Source organism: Carcharodon carcharias, chromosome 15 (assembly GCF_017639515.1).
Source record: "Carcharodon carcharias isolate sCarCar2 chromosome 15, sCarCar2.pri, whole genome shotgun sequence".
NCBI lineage: Eukaryota > Metazoa > Chordata > Chondrichthyes > Lamniformes > Lamnidae > Carcharodon > Carcharodon carcharias.
The window spans coordinates 99,210,779-99,226,617 of record NC_054481.1 but is presented as its reverse complement, the minus strand read 5'-3'; the positions used below and the strand labels follow the sequence as shown (position 1 = coordinate 99,226,617).

General features: G+C 45.4%; 1 protein-coding gene across 2 annotated transcripts in view; it reads left to right on the top strand.

The window, feature by feature from the left end:
* The first annotated feature begins 4,048 nt into the window (after nucleotides 1–4,048).
* Nucleotides 4,049–15,839, top strand: part of p3h1 (prolyl 3-hydroxylase 1) — a 37,311-nt gene continuing 25,520 nt past the window's right edge. The window contains exon 1 of one of the 2 annotated variants that reach the window (XM_041205738.1): nucleotides 4,049–4,110. In XM_041205738.1, the coding sequence (XP_041061672.1) occupies nucleotides 4,102–4,110 (9 nt within the window). In that variant the 5' untranslated portion in view covers nucleotides 4,049–4,101. Of the gene's footprint in view, nucleotides 4,111–4,298; nucleotides 5,093–15,839 lie in introns of those variants that run through there. The other variant, XM_041205736.1, reaches the window with a different exon arrangement.

Below are 15,839 nucleotides of genomic sequence, written 5' to 3'. Positions count from 1 at the left end.
AAAGACAGGAGCAGACTCGACAATGATGCCCCCTGTGGAGAAATAGCCAGTTGCCATTCATAGGACAAGAGTGGCCATTCAGGCAAGGTGATGTGGTCGTTACTGGCCTTTTACAAAGTTGTACCTAGTAAAAATCAGCACCATCAGGTGAGGAGCAGACAGGATTGGATGGACTTTCTGTTGGTGATTGGATTATTATTGGTGCATTAGTGGCTGACAACACCAACAGTTTGAAACATATTCTGCCCAGCTTTCAGATTCACTGATTTTTTTCAAACTGTCTTTCATATATTTTATACACGCACACACACACTCACAGACAAACACACTCACACATACATACAAACATACACTCATATACACACACTCACTCACTCTCACATGCACACACATTCCCACACACATACACTTTCACACACACACACACTCACACACTCAAACTCATGCACACACACACACGCTCACATGCACACACACACACTCACATACTCACATGTGCACTCACTCACTCATACTCTCACACACACACGCCCGCACGCACACACACTCTCTCTTACACACATGCATGCACTCATATACTCACACACATGCAAGCACACACTCATACACACACACTCACATACTCACATGCGCACTCACACACACTCATTCATACTCTCACATACTCACACACACACACTCGCACACACACTCTCTCTCTCTCACACACATGCGCACACACACACACACACACACACACGCACACACACACACACATTCTCTCTCACATACACACAGATAGGGGCTGGGGGCACAGAATGTCCCAGACCCAACAAGACAACTTAAAAAGAAAGAAGCTCATACCCCTTTGGGTCGAGCTCAAGGTCTGGCTAATCCACACCATTTTTGCAACTTTATAGGGAGAACAGGGAGGGTCCCAAGTACACATGCAGATGGTGAGGGGGATGCCTCACCTCGGTGATGAGCTGTAGGGCAGTGCAGCAAGAGCTGAACCTCCAAATGACGGCAGTGGTATCCCTGAGCACGGGGGACAGGTTAAGGGAAGACCCCCTCCTGAAGAAAAATAGAAAGAGAGGAGAGTCTACCTGAAAGTAGGCAAAACTTGTGAAGATCACAAGAAGAATAGGGAAACCCATGCAGGGGTTAGGCCTGGAAAACCAGACAAAACCAAACAAGCTTTAGACCTCAATCAGAACAGTGTTGATGAAAAACTCACTAAATGTGAAGTACCTGAACCAGAATCCCTACACAAGGTGGATGTCACAGCACAGCCCACTAACCTCCTGACAATTAGACCGGTAAAAGTGCCTCGGTTTGGGCCAGTAAGTTCATGGGACCAGAGGCAGGCTGATAAAAACAGCTCAGCACAGCAGCCTTTGTAGAAGACAGCCTGGAGCCAGGGAAAAGCACGGTATGAGCAGCTTGGCTATTGTTAGCAATTTGGAACCGAACAGCCAGGAAAAACACCCAAACCCCATTGATGATATTTAACCCAGCATCACAGCAAGGGGTGGACACAGGGGCCTGAATTTTGCGTTCCATCTGAACGCACATAAAATTGTGGGAAAGGATGTCTGGCACATGTCCCGGGTTGACAAAAAAGCAGATCTGTGTGAAAGACTTGCTCGTTTTTTCCCTTCCATGAATACACAAGAAAAGGGGTTGAAAGCCAACTTCAATGCTGGCCTCTGCGTACTAGTTTTGGTGTTCTGTTCTGGTGCTAGCGTGCGTTTTGAAGGTGACAGCTGAAGAACATCAACTGGGCATCTCTGTGCTTGCAGATAAAATAATCTCTCCTCTTTCTCTGATTGCTAGAAGTAAGTCACAAGTCAGCAAAGCCACAGTTGAAAAGGAAACAGGACAACTCCTTTCAGCCAACCTGCAGAACCAAGAATCTCCAAACCAACTCCTCAACTGCCAAAGTCAGCACTACCAAAGTCATCCAACTTAACAGCTGCAACTTTTCAACATCTACTCCTCACGGACCAGACAAAGACTGATTCGAATATATTTTTAACTTTTATTTCTGGACTCACTTCTCATTTCTAATCTGTGTGTTGTGTTCTTATTATTTTATCTCGTGTTATGGTAACTAATAAACTCACTCTTTCTTTAACTCAAGAAAGCCTGGTTAAATTGGCTCCTTTTTAAAACATAAGTACGTTTGGGCTGGAAAAAGTAATCCATGAAGGAAGAGATCCTTTTTAAATTAACCTTGCTGTGACCAACTGAGAGGGTTGAATAAAGGAAGGGAACCAGTTCATCCCTCCTCACCTGAGAGCGTAACAATTTGGGGCATCTCATCTGGGATCATGACAATTTGGGGGAACCGCGCCTGGGGACCACGCGTAACTAAGAACAACGCCAGCTTCTCCAACCTAACCTTGTAGCTAAAATCTCTCATCCTGGAAACATCCCAAAAACAGTGCTTCTGTACTCTCACATCTTAGATAATGCATGGTGATTAGAACTGGACACAATTCTCTGGTTGCAACCTAATCAGAGCTTTATAAATGTTCAGCATAGCTTCCTTACTTTGTACTCAATACCACTATTGATGAAGCCAAAGATGCTCTCAATGTGCCCTGCTATCTACAAGGATCTGTGTACATGAACCTCCAGGCACCTCTATCCCTGCACATTGTTTAGAAATATGGCATTAAAGTCTATATCTCCTCTCTCTATTCCTTCTACCAAAATATATCAGCTCACATTTGGTTATTCTTCCTTCAATATGAATACTCCTCTTCCTCTTCCCACTATTCTTTCACATTCCTGTAACAATTTTGTTTTTCCTCTTGTTGCCTTATAGCATGATTCAGCCCCAAAGGAGGTCATTTGGCCCAATGCCTGTGCGATATCTTTGAAAAAGCAATCCAATTCCCTTCCCCGGTTTCATAGTCCCGTAAATTTTATCCCATTCAAGAATTTATCCAATTCCTCCTTGAATGTTACTGGTGAATCTGCTTCCATCGCCCTTTCAGGAGTGCATTCCAGATCAGAGCAATTTGCTGCGTAAAAGACTTTCTCCTCATTTCACCTCATTAAATTTTGCTTTTAATTAAAATTCTGCAATGGTAATTATTCAATGGCAAGACAAGAAAACAAACCTCACGTCTGATCACGCTGTGGACCCAATGGGATCTCCTCACAGACCCGAACATTGGGAAGCCCAGTATGAAACACGGGTACATGATGCTTGGGGCTGCCAACTCTCTTCGGGCTCACTCCTGGAGGTTTTATCATATGACCCTCTTTCACCAACTGCCCCACCTAGTAAAGTGACCTTTATTCCCCGCCTTCAATATTTTAAAACCAATAAATGATAGAGGTCAAAAAATATACATTTTTATCCCTCCCAATTTTTTGTGATATTATTTTTCTCCTGAATTTTGCTGCATCAGGAGAATTGTCTTTAATCCCTGGAGGCTCTGGGACAATCCTGAAGGGTTGCCAGCAGTAACTATTGGTAAAGTCAAAGTCCTGGTGGTTCAATGTGGTAATGAAAGGGTTACATTTGCTAGGTCTCTATGGGTAGCTCCAGCTTCCCCTCCTCCCATCACCAGTGTGTGTCCACATACACACACACATAGACACACACACACATAGACACACACACACATAGACACACACATATAGACACACACACACACACACACACACATAGACACACACACACAGACACACACACACATAGACACACACACACACACACACACCGATGCATATATACACATTAGAACCAACTGTTTTCAAAGACAGGAGCCCCCTGACGCAAGGGGAGCGGGGGGAGGTTGAATAGTCAAATGCTATGTTTAAGTAAAAGTGCTTCTCTATCTATTTAGCACCAGGATACATGGGGATTGTATTGGATTATGTAAAGTGAACGTGAGCAGGGAATTCCCAAATTCCTTCCACCCTTGCTGCAACAAACAAGAAGTGATCAGAGGATAGGAATTCCTGCCTTCGGATTTGCTAATTAATTTTTGCACACATTTGCAACTCCCATTGTTTCCAGAACAGCTAACTGGAAAAGTGGAGACCGCCCTGTAGATATGAGGAAGGCAAGAGATTCTGCAAGGGGTGAAAGCTGCGGGCCTTATGTTTTGGGTAAAGCAGCCTTGACTTCTTTAAAATAACAACTTGTGCTTTGCAAGCACCTTTAAGACCATGAAACATCCCCAGGCCTTTTCCAGAGAGGGAATCGGACAGCAAGGAGCAGTTCGGGAGGAGGGGTCGGGCAGGCGACAAGATTTTAACAAGGTTTTTGAAAGCGGAAAGGAATAAGTTGAACCCAGCCCCCAGTCCCTGAAATCAGAGCTGGAGGTCGAGGATCCTTGTGATTTTTTTTTTTTTTGTTCAGCTTCTCTGAAGTGAATCGTTGTTTCCCCCACATTTCAGAAATTCCATTCTCCCCTGCCTTGAGCTTAACGCTAACTGTAACACATAAACATTCCATGTTTAAAGATTTTAAGAGTTTGTGAGCAGTTTGTGACTGGCTGCAGGGAGGAGACAGGCCTAGGCTCCTCCCTCAGGGAGGAAGCACTCTCTCGAGTTCAAATTTCATCCTAACTCCTGTTCCTCACAAGGCTGCAGTGCCTCTGTCTCTCTCTTTCTTTCTCTCTCTCTCCCTCCGTTTCTCTCCATCACCAACATGGCCCTCTGGTCTATCTTCCTCACGCTTATCTTGGCCGGAGGGAACAGTGCCCAACAGCAGGAGCAAGGTCATACCCCACTGGAGTCGTATGATCGCCTGTTCAGCGCTGCGGTGGAGGCCTATTACCGCAACGACTGGCAAGGGGTGATCATCAACATGGAGCGGGCACTGAAGAACCAAATGGCCCTGCGCCGGACTAAGATCCATTGCTGGACCCACTGCAACAACAAGACGAGGTTTGCCATCTCCAGCAGTGGCCAGGAATTCTTCTTCGACACAAACTTCTTCAATACGGTGCTGAGGAAGGCCGATTGCCTGAAGGAGTGTGAGGAAGACAAACTCGGGCCCTACTCCATGCATCAGATCTCCGAGGAGCTTCTGATTGAGTTCCAGAAGAGGACTCCCTACAACTACCTACAAATGGCTTATTTCAAGGTAATGTTAATCGGAACTACCCATGATACCTTCAAACACATTCTGCATCTCCCTCTAAATGGAAACTCTCCTCTCAATCTTCAAATCTATTATCATCTAGACAAGCTCCAGCATCTGATTTATAGAGCCTTTCTGTGATTAATAGATACCTCAATTGGCATCGCTTAAAATAATAATTCACATTTTTATTTTTGAAACCCCATGGAAGCTGAATCTTAAAGGATTCTCCCTTGCTTCTTCATGCACTAGAGGTTTGAAATGGTGAATGCTGTGCTCACTATAGTGAGGGGTGGTAGTGATGAGGAATGAAATGTTTCTCCAGTTTGAAAGCTACCTAGCTCTTTCTAGCCAGGTCAGATATTCCACTGAAAAATGGGTCTGAGATGGAGGTAATGAGAGGACTGAAATCCCCTCACCCTATGAGCCTACTCTGCTCTGCAGAAATAGGGAATAACTTATGGGCCAAAAAAAATGTCGATTTTATCCTGGTTTAACAATGGTAAGAAATATTGTAACACAGTCAGCACTGAGTGTCAAATTGAGAAGATTCTCTTGCTCCTTTCTTGATGTGAACCCTCTACAGATTGTAGAGAACTATTTTCAGCCCTGTTGTACCTGCAGAATTTGTGTCAGGTTTGATTCAAATGCTTGAGCTCCTGCTGAGCTTTGGCTGAGAAGTGGGTACATTGTGGCCACTAACACTCATTCGTTTAACATTTGCTTGGTTTGGCATTGAAAAGGACACAAAAGGTGTTGCCTGCCCCAGACCCGTTGCCCTCTGGCGACATGTTTAGTCTGCTTTACTCCTGTCTTTGGCGGAGAGCTGCAGCTGGGCCTCCCCCTCCCCCAGCCAAGTCCACTAGCCTGACTGCCACGTTGAAGTCGGCTGTCAGCTGAAGCTCCCTGTGGCTGCTTGCAGCTTCCATTCCAAGCAAGGTCTGCAAGCGGATATAAAAATCCCCAGTGAGCTTTGGAGGAGTCCTGGCTCCACGTCTGAAAACTAAATAAGAAATAAGCTTATATCTCCCGTGGAAATAGTCCTTGATTTGGGTGATTTGAAATAACATTTTTCAGTTGCCCAGCCACTTGTTGCAAATTTCTTTAATTAGTAGGAATCTGTCAACATCCCATCTTGTTTAATACAATGATTTTCCTCACATTGTTTTACACAGTCTCATACTCTTTACCTGCCTCATCATTTCTTTTACCTGCAATAGTAGCATCTATTTGTTTTTTTTTAAAAAAACAAATAGAAAAATTTGCATCAAGATAGCAATCTCCCATAAACTGGAGTTGTAGTCCCTGGAATTCAGAAGTTATAAGGGGTGATTTGATTGAAGTTTTCAAGGTATTATGGGAGGCGGATAGGGTGGATAGAAACTATTTGGGGAGCCAGGACTAGAGGGCATTATCTAACAATTAGAACCAGACCATTCTGGGCTGACATTCAGAAATACTTTTACGTGGAAAAAAGGTGATAGAAGTTTGGAACTCTCTTCCACAAATTGCTATTAATGCTATATCAGTTGTCACTTTTATATTTGAGATTGATGGATTTTTATTGTACTAAAGGCATTAAGAGATATGGAGCAAAGGTGGTATGGAGTTAGGCCCCAGTTGATCTCACTGAACAGCCTCAAGATGCTAAATCAGGGATGGGAACCTAGGCCGGATCCAGCCTGTTGCTCAATTTCACCGGGCCCGCATCAAGGCTTCTAAAAACATAGACCTATGACAATAGCGCCTTCAAAACAGCATTTAGCACCATCGTTATGAATGTGCTTTGGATAAAAGCATCAGCTAAGTTAGTATGATAATGTTTAACAATATAATATTCAAATTCAGCCATTGCATTAGAACAGCAGGCGAGATGAACATTTCTGTATTTTCCCTAAAAATACTAAATTAGGTTGACTTTTACGCGTGTGCAGCCTAAGACTGATTTTGTCCATGTGTGAACGTCAATGTGTGATAAAAGGTCCCCCACCCCTGGGCTAAATGGTCTAACCCTGCTCCTATACGGCATTGACCAGATAATCTGTTTTTTTAAATGATGTTTGTTGAGGAATTATCATTGGCCAGGACACTGGGGAGTACCATGGGATCTTTACCATACACCTGAGAGAGCAGACAGGGCCTCGATTTAACATCTCATCCAAAAACTGGTATGTCCAACAGTGCAGTGCTCCCTCAATACATCGCACGCAACAGGCTTAGGAATGAGACTTGATCTCACAACCTTCTGACTCAGAGGCAAGAAGGCTGTGAACTGAGCCACGGCTGACACCATCTTCAGCTATTTATTTTATTTAGCATGTGTGTCGTGACAGAGCCAAACAATGGCTTTGTCAGTAACAAAAACAGAAACAGAAATACCTGGAAAAACTCAGCAGGTCTGGCAGCATCGGCAGAGAAGAAAAGAGTTGACGTTTCGATTCCTCATGACCCTTCAACAGAACTAAGTAAAAATAGGAAAGGGGTGAAATATAAGCTGGTTTAAGGTGGAGGGAGGGTGGTTTTGTTGGGACAAGCAGCCAGTAATAGGTGGAGATAACCAAAAGATGTCACAGACAAAAGAACAAAGAGATGTTGAAGGTGGTGATATTATCTAAAGGAATGTGCTAATTAAGAGTAGAAGACAGCTCAGATAAGGTACAAACTATTTCACCCTTTCCCATTTCTACTTAGTTCTGTTGAAGGGTCATGAGGACTCGAAACATCAACTTTGTTCTTCTCCGCCGATGCTGCCAGACCTGCTGAGTTTTTCCAGGTATTTCTATTTTTGTTTCAGATAAGGTACAGATAGCTCTAGTTGGGGTGGGGAATACTAAAAGATAGAAATAAACAATGGGTGGAAAAACATTTAAAAATAATGAAAATAGGTGGGAAAAGAAAAATCTATATAAATTATTGGAAAGAACAAAAAGGAGGGAGAAGAAACGGGAGGGGGGTGGGGATGGAGGAGAGAGTTCAAGATCTAAAATTGTTGAACTCAATATTCAGTCCAGAAGGCTGTAAAGTGCCTAGTCGGAAGATGAGGTGCTGTTCCTCCAGTTTGCGTTGAGCTTCACTGGAACAATGCAGCAAGCATGTGGGCATGAGAGCAGGGTGGTGTGTTGAAATGGCAAGTGACAGGGATAATGCTTGCGGACAGACCGAAGGTGTTCTGCAAAGCGGTTACCCAGTCTGCGTTTGGTCTCTCCAATGTAGAGGAAACTGCATTGGGAGCAACGAATGCAGTAGCCTAATTTGAGGGAAGTGCAAGTGAAAAGCTGCTTCACTTGAAAGAGAGTTTGGGCCCTTTGATGGTGAGGAGAGAGGAAGTGAAGGGGCAGGTGTTGCATCTTCTGTGGTTGCATGGGAAGGTGCTGTGGGAGGGGGTTGAGGAGTAGGGGGTGATGGAGCAGTGGACCAGGGTGTCACGGTGAGAATGATCCCTACGCAATGCTGACAGGGGGGGTGAAGGGAAGATGTGTTTGGTGGTGGCATCATGCTGGAGTTGGCGGAAATGGTGGAGGATGATCCTTTGAATGCGGAGGCTAGTGGGGTAATAAGTGAGGACAAGGGGGACCCTATCATGTTTCTGGGAGGGAGGAGAAGGCATGAGGCCGGATGCGCAGGAGATGGGCCGGACACAATTGAGGGCCCTGTCAACCACTGTTGGTAGAAAACCTAAGTTAAGGAAGAAAGAGGACATGTCAGAGGGACTGTTTTTGAAGGTAGCATCATCAGAACAGATGTGACGGAGGCGAAGGAAATGAGACAATGGGCTGGAGTCCTTACAGGAAGCGGGGTGTGAGGAGCTGTAGTCGAGGTGGCTCTGGGAGTCGGTAGGCTTGTAATGGATATTGGTGGACAGTCTATCACAAGAAATTGAGACAGAGAGGTCAAGGAAGGGAAGGGAAGTGTCAGAGATGGACCATGTGAAAATGATGGAGGGGTGGAGATTGGAAGCAAAGTTAATAAATTTTTCCAGGTCCTGATGAGAGCATGAAGCAGCACCGAAGTAATCATTGATGTTCCAGAGAGAGAGTTGGGATGGGGCCGGCCCCTACTCCGGGCCCCTCCCACAACTCTTTCTCCAGTACATCGATGATTAATTTGGTCCTGCTTCATGCTCTCGTCAGGACCTGGAAAAATTTATTAACTTTGCTTCCAATCTCCACCCCTCCATCATTTTCACATGGTCCATCTCTGACACTTCCCTTCCCTTTCTTGACCTCTCTGTCTCAATTTCTGGTGATAGACCAATATCCATTACAAGCCTACCGACTCCCACAGCTACATTGACTACCGCTCCTCACACCCCGCTTCCTGTAAGGACTCCATCCCATTTTCTCAGTTCCTTCGCCTCCGTCGCATCTGTTCCGATGATGCCACTTTCAAAAACAGTTCCTCTGACGTGTCTTCCTTCTTCCTTAACCGAGGTTTTCCACCAACGGTAGTTGACAGGGCCCTCAACTGTGTCCGGTCCATCTCCCATGCATCCGCCCTCATGCCTTCTCCTCCCTCGCAGAAACATGATAGGGTCCCCCTTGTCCTCACTTATCACCCCACCAGCCTCTGCATTCAAAGGATCATCCTCTGCCATTTCCGCCAACTCCAGCATGTTGCCACCACCAAACACATCTTCCCTTCACCCCCCCTGTCGGCATTGTGTAGGGATTGTTCCCTCCATGACACCCTGGTGTACTCCTCCATCACCCCCTACTCCTCAACTCCCTCCCACAGCACCTTCCCATGCAACCACAGAAGATGCAACACCTGCCCCTTCACTTGCTCTCTCCTCACCGTCAAAGGGCCCAAACTCTTCTTTCAAGTGAAGCAGCTTTTCACTTGCACTTCCCTCAACTTAGGCTACTGCATTCATTGCTCCCAATGCGGTTTCCTCTGCATTGGAGAGACCAAACGCAGACTGGGTAACCGCTTTACAGAACACCTTTGGTCTGTCAGCAAGCATTACCCAGACCTCCCTGTTGCTTGCCATTTCAACACTCCACCCTGCTCTCTTGCCCCCATGTCTGTCCTTGGCTTGCTGTATTGTTCCAGTGAAACTCAACGCAAACTGGAGGAACAGCACCTCATCTTCCGACTAGGCACTTTACAGCCTTCTGGACTGAATATTGAGTTCAATAATTTTAGATCTTGAACTCTCTCCTCCATCCCCACCCCCCACACATTTCATCCCCCTCCTTTTTGTTTTTTCCAATAATTTATATAGATTTTTCTTTTCCCACCTATTTCCATTATTTTTAAATGTATTTCCAGCCATTGTTTATCTCTACCTTTTAGTATTCCCCCACCCCCCCCCCCCGCTAGAGCTATCTGTACCTTATCTGTCCTGTCTTCCACTCTTAATTAGCACATTCCTTTAGATAATATCAACACCTCTTTGTTCTTTTGTCTGTGACAGCTTTTGGTTATCTCCACCTATTACTGGCTGCTTGTCCCAACAAAACCACTACCACCCCCCCCACCTTAAACCAGCTTATATTTCACCCCTTTCCTATTTTTACTCAGTTCTACGAAGGGTCATGAGGACTCGAAACGTCAACTGTGCTCTCCTCCGTCCATGCTGCCAGACCTGCTGAGTTTTTCCAGGTATTTCCGTTTCTGTTTTTGTTTTGGATTTCCAGCATCCGCAGTTTTTTGCTTTTAACGGCCTTGTCAGTGGCTAGATGGAGTTCTTTAATCCCACCTGCAGGTTTAGTCAGCGGTCACTCCTCAACAATTGTGAGTTGTTGTTTGGACTGCTCCACAGCTGAAGCCTGGGTGGCCTTGGTGGCACCGAGGCCTTGGCCAGGCTGGGAACAGTTTAAAGGAGCCCGGTGTAGCCGTGGGAGATCAAAGCCAGTTGCCAAGCAGCGGGGCCTATGATGAAAGAGTGGTTTCTGGTGGGTGTTTTCTCCTGCCAATCCTCCTGCCATAGGCCCTCAGCTGCTGTTATCCTCAGCAGTTGGGTTTAACTAGATGGGGCAGTGTGAGGGAAGGTGTACGGCTGGTGGGTCGAGAAGGTCATTGAATAAGGACAGGCGTGGGTTGGAGTAGGCCTTCTGCATTAGCTGGCCTGTTGCAATTACCCTCCTGATGTGAGGAAAGGGGGGCAGTGTTGCTCACGGCTGGGAGCCAGGGGAGGTGAGTTGGTTAGAGAGTACCTGTAATGATGGGCATTGTTGGGTTGAGTTGCACATCGATACGATTGGTGTGGGCAGATTGGTAACACACTGGGGCACAGCATTCTGCAGTTGAGACGTGTCAGAAGCAGATGCACTTAGGGTGTTGACCTGTGATCCCCATGAAGCATCGACCAGTTTACTGAGGAGGTTGTTGCAGGTTTTAATTTTGTTCACAGTCTTGATGAGGTGCTGTCTGTATGTGAAGGTTCTGTCAAGAGTGACACCTGGATAAACAGGTAAGGATCGTGCTTCAGTCCTTGGCCATCCAGAGTGATGTTCAGTTCTCTTTTAGTGCTGGCATTGTGAAGCTGGAATGTACTAGAGACTGCATATCTACTTTATTTAGTTCATCTTCTCTTACTATTTCAATCATAGAGGTATCTTGGATTTTCACTTTGGCATCTTAACTTTGAAAAACCTCGCTGTACATGCAAGGAGAACTAGTATAGAAATATGCTATAACATTAGATACCAATGGAATAAGAAAAACTAGCTGGTTTGCCCTTGATGGCTTTGTTACTGATTGCAGTGCTTGGGTGGGTCCCAGGTCCATGGTTCAATCTGTGGCTCATACAGAGAGCAGCTGTCATAATTCCTCTGTTGGCCTCAGTACCCTTGCACATGGGAGGAGAAAATGGAACCAAAATTCCCACTCCTGTTTCCAGCTGGAAAGTTTTGTCTGCGTGGGCATCAGGATAAGATTGGGCTCAACTATGAAGTTTAACCCTAAGGGTGAATAACTTGCTGACTAGGTCTAGGTTTGTGTTGAAGAATGGGAATTAGGGCAAGAGAGCAGAAAGCTGAGGGAGAATTACCCCAGCCTAGGGTGACCAGAAGTCTTGGTTTTGCCAGGACAGTCCAGGTTTTTCATTAAATGTCCGATAATTTCCTAAAAATAGTTCATATGTCCAGGTTTTCACTTTATCTCTTTTTGTCAAATATAAACAGGGCCTTGGGAGGAGAAAATCTGTGCAAAATTTTGTCCTTCTTCCTGTATCCTTCCCCCCACCACTGCCCCCTCGAAGCCTCCAAGGGAGTTTCACTACCTTTTTATCACTGATGGCTCCATTGCTGATGATGCCTTTTAACATAGATTGTTAGGAGCTCCAGGATTTTGACCCAGCAACAGTGAAGGAATGATGATATATTTCCAAATCAGTATGGTGAGTGGCTTGGAGGGGAACTTACAGGTGGTGGTGTTCCCATACATCTGCTGCCCTTGTCTAGATGGTAGTGGTCGTGGGTTTGGAAGGTGCTGTCTAAGGAGGCTTGGTGAGTTCCTGCAATGCATCTTGTAGATGGTACACACTGCTGCTACTGTGCGTCAGTGGCGGAGGTAGTGAATGTTTGTGGACGGGGTGCAACTCAAGAGGCCTGCTTTGTCCTGGATGATGTCAAGCTTCTCGAGTGTTTTTGGAGCCGCACTCATCCAGGCAAGGGGAGAGTATTCCATTACACTCCTGACTTGTGCCTTGTAGATGGTGGACAGGCTTTCAGAAGTCAGAAGATGAGTTGCTTGTTGCAGGACTCCTAGCCTCTGACCTGCTCTTGTAGCCACAGTATTTATATGGCTAGTCCAGTTCAGTTTCTGGTCAATGGTAACCGCAGGATGTTGATAGTAGGGGATTCAGCGATGGTAATGCCATTGAGTGTCAAGGGGCAATTGTTAGATTCTCTCTTGTTGGAGATGGTCATTGCCTGGCACTTGTGTGGCACAAATATTATTTGCCACTTGTCAGCCCAAGCCTGGATATTGTCCAGGTCTTGCTGCATTTGGACATGGACTGCTTCAGTATCTGAGGAGTCGCAAATGGTGCTGAAAATTGTGCAATCATCAGTGAACATTCCCACTTCTGACCTTATGATGGAAGGAAGGTCATTGATGAAGCAGCTGAAGATGGTTGGGCCGAGGACACTACTCTGAGGAACTCTTACAGCTATGTCCTGGGACTGAGATGATTGACCTCGAACAACCACAACCATCATCCTTTGGGCTGAGTATGACTCCAACCAGTGGGAGTTTACCCCCAATTCCCATTGATTCCAGTTTCACTTGGGCTCCTTGATGCCACACTTGGTCAAATGCGGTCTTGATGTCAAGGACGATCACTCTCACCTCACCTCTGGAGGTCAGCTTTTTTGTCTATGTTCGAACCAAGGCTGTAATGAGGTCAGGAGCTGAGTGACACTGACGGAACCCAAACTGTGCGTCAGTGGGCAGGTTATTGCTAAGCAAGTGCCGCTTGTTGGCACTGTTGATGACCCCTTCCATTACTTTACTGATGATGGAGAGTAGACTGATGGGGCAGTGTTGGCCATGTTGGATTTGCCCTGCTTTTTGTGTACAGGATATACCTGGGCAATTTTCCACATAGCCAGATGGATGCCAGTGTTGTAGCTGTACTGGAACAGCTTGGCTAGGGGCGCAGCAAGTTCCAGAGCATAAGTCTTCAGTGCTATTGCCAGATTATTGTCAAGGCCCTTAGCCTTTTCAGTATCCAGTGCCTTCAGCCATTTCCTGATATCACATGGAGTGAATTGAATTGGGTGAAGACTGATATCTGTGATCCTGGGGACCAGCGGAGGAGGCCAAGATGGATCATCCAGTCGGCACTTCTGGCTGAAGATTGTTGCAAATACTTCAGCCTTATCTTTTTCACTGATGTGCTAGGCTCCCCCATCATTGAGGATAGGGATATTTGTGGAGCTTCATCCTCCAGTGAATTGTTCAATTGTCCAGCACCATTCACGACTGGATGTGGGAGGACCGCAGAGCTTAGATCTGATCCATTGGTTGTGGGATCGCTTATCTCTGTCAATCAGCCCAATTAATACAGCCCAAGGTGCTTCACTGGAGCATTAATCAGAGACAATATGACACTGTGTCACATAAGGACACATTAGGACAGAGAACAACATCTTGGTCATTCAAGGATGTACGTTTTAAATAGTGTCTTAAAGGAGGAGAGAAGATTAAAGAAGTGGAGAGGTTTGGGGAGAGAACTCCAGATCTTAGGGCCTAGGCAATTGAAGGCACAGCCACTAAAGGAGGAAACAAAGAAAATCACAGAGGTGCAAGAGGCTGGTATTGGAAGAATACAGAGATCTTGGAGGGTTGTAGGGCTGGAGGAGGTTACAGAAATATGGGGACTCATTATATGGAGTTAGATTGCTAAAGTATCTGTGAAACTTAAGAGATGAATTACTACCTAATTAATACCTAATTGCTACGTAATCTGCTGATCAAATATTTGCCCCAGTATAATCTTTTTAAAAAATAATGATCTGTAGATTTTAGACAAAGCTGGCAACATGGCATTTAGTTCAAGTTTGGAGAGGTCAAAGGGATATAGTGAGTTGGAAGCACTATATTTGGTGCATAGCCCAGTGGTAGAAGGGTTCACTGCTCACCTTGTAGAAATGCTACTCCAACTGTAAGACACATATTCTGTAGATGCTAACTTAAAGCATTGGGAAGAAGCCTGAATTGTAATCCTGGGCAATCAATTCCACAATCCCCACTCTTTGTGTGAAGTAGTTAGATCAAAACTCTCTGTTCACAATCTCTGTCCTGAGCTGAGGCCCTTGCCACCAGTTATAGACTTTGCCATAGGTTGGATCAGGCCATGGATCAACAGGAGCCTTTTGGCCTGACATCCAATAATAATCTTTTCAGGAGTCCTGACTGGATGAGATTCCAGACTGCTGTATGCTACACTGTAATCAGTTTGGGCTCGGCTAATGATTAGATTCATGTATAAACTTGTCCAACATAAATCTTTGATCACTGTGTTTGGTTTGAAGTTTAGATTACCAAATTCTCACTGGTTGGGAATATGTAATTAGCCTGATCTTACCTCAGTCCTGAAGATCCAATCCCACCCCTAAACCCTTCTGCTTTCCTTATGATCCTCCCCACCTTTAAAAGGCTTTTTTAATGCCACATTTTCAACCAAGAATTCTGTCATCCCTTTTTACACACCCAAATGAGAGCCTGCATGGACTTGATGGGATGAATGGCCTCCTTCTCTGCTGTAATCATTCTCTGACATGTTGATTTTTTTCCTCTGTGATGGGGAGATTGGAGCTTTCAATATTAAAGGACCTGTGGAATAGCATATTGTTCTTTTTGTGTGTCCCAGTGGATTGAATTAATCCAATGCTCCTTTTGGACATCCTCTGAAGCATGAGGCTAACTTTCATATTGTAATCCTAGTTTTCTCCTTTCCCCTCCTGATGGCCTTGCCTGCTTGCTTGGATAACCTTCCATGGTTTTGGCCATATGCCAACTGGCTATTATTCATTTGTGCACCCCAATACCGAGGGTTATCAGGGGAGCATCTGAGCAGTGGTCAATCCTGTACTTACCAACGCATACTCACGTGTAGTCTTCCCTGGGCCATTTTCCTTTTCCCAACCTGGAATGCAGAATCCAGTTGGAGCATCCCTTCCAGTGTCTCCACTGAGATCAGCTCTCTCAGTACCGACTAGGGATAAAACATGTAACCTTGTTGGTCTGTAAGGCTCATCCACTCAATGGCTAAAATGAGCCATGAGCTGGATAAATTAGT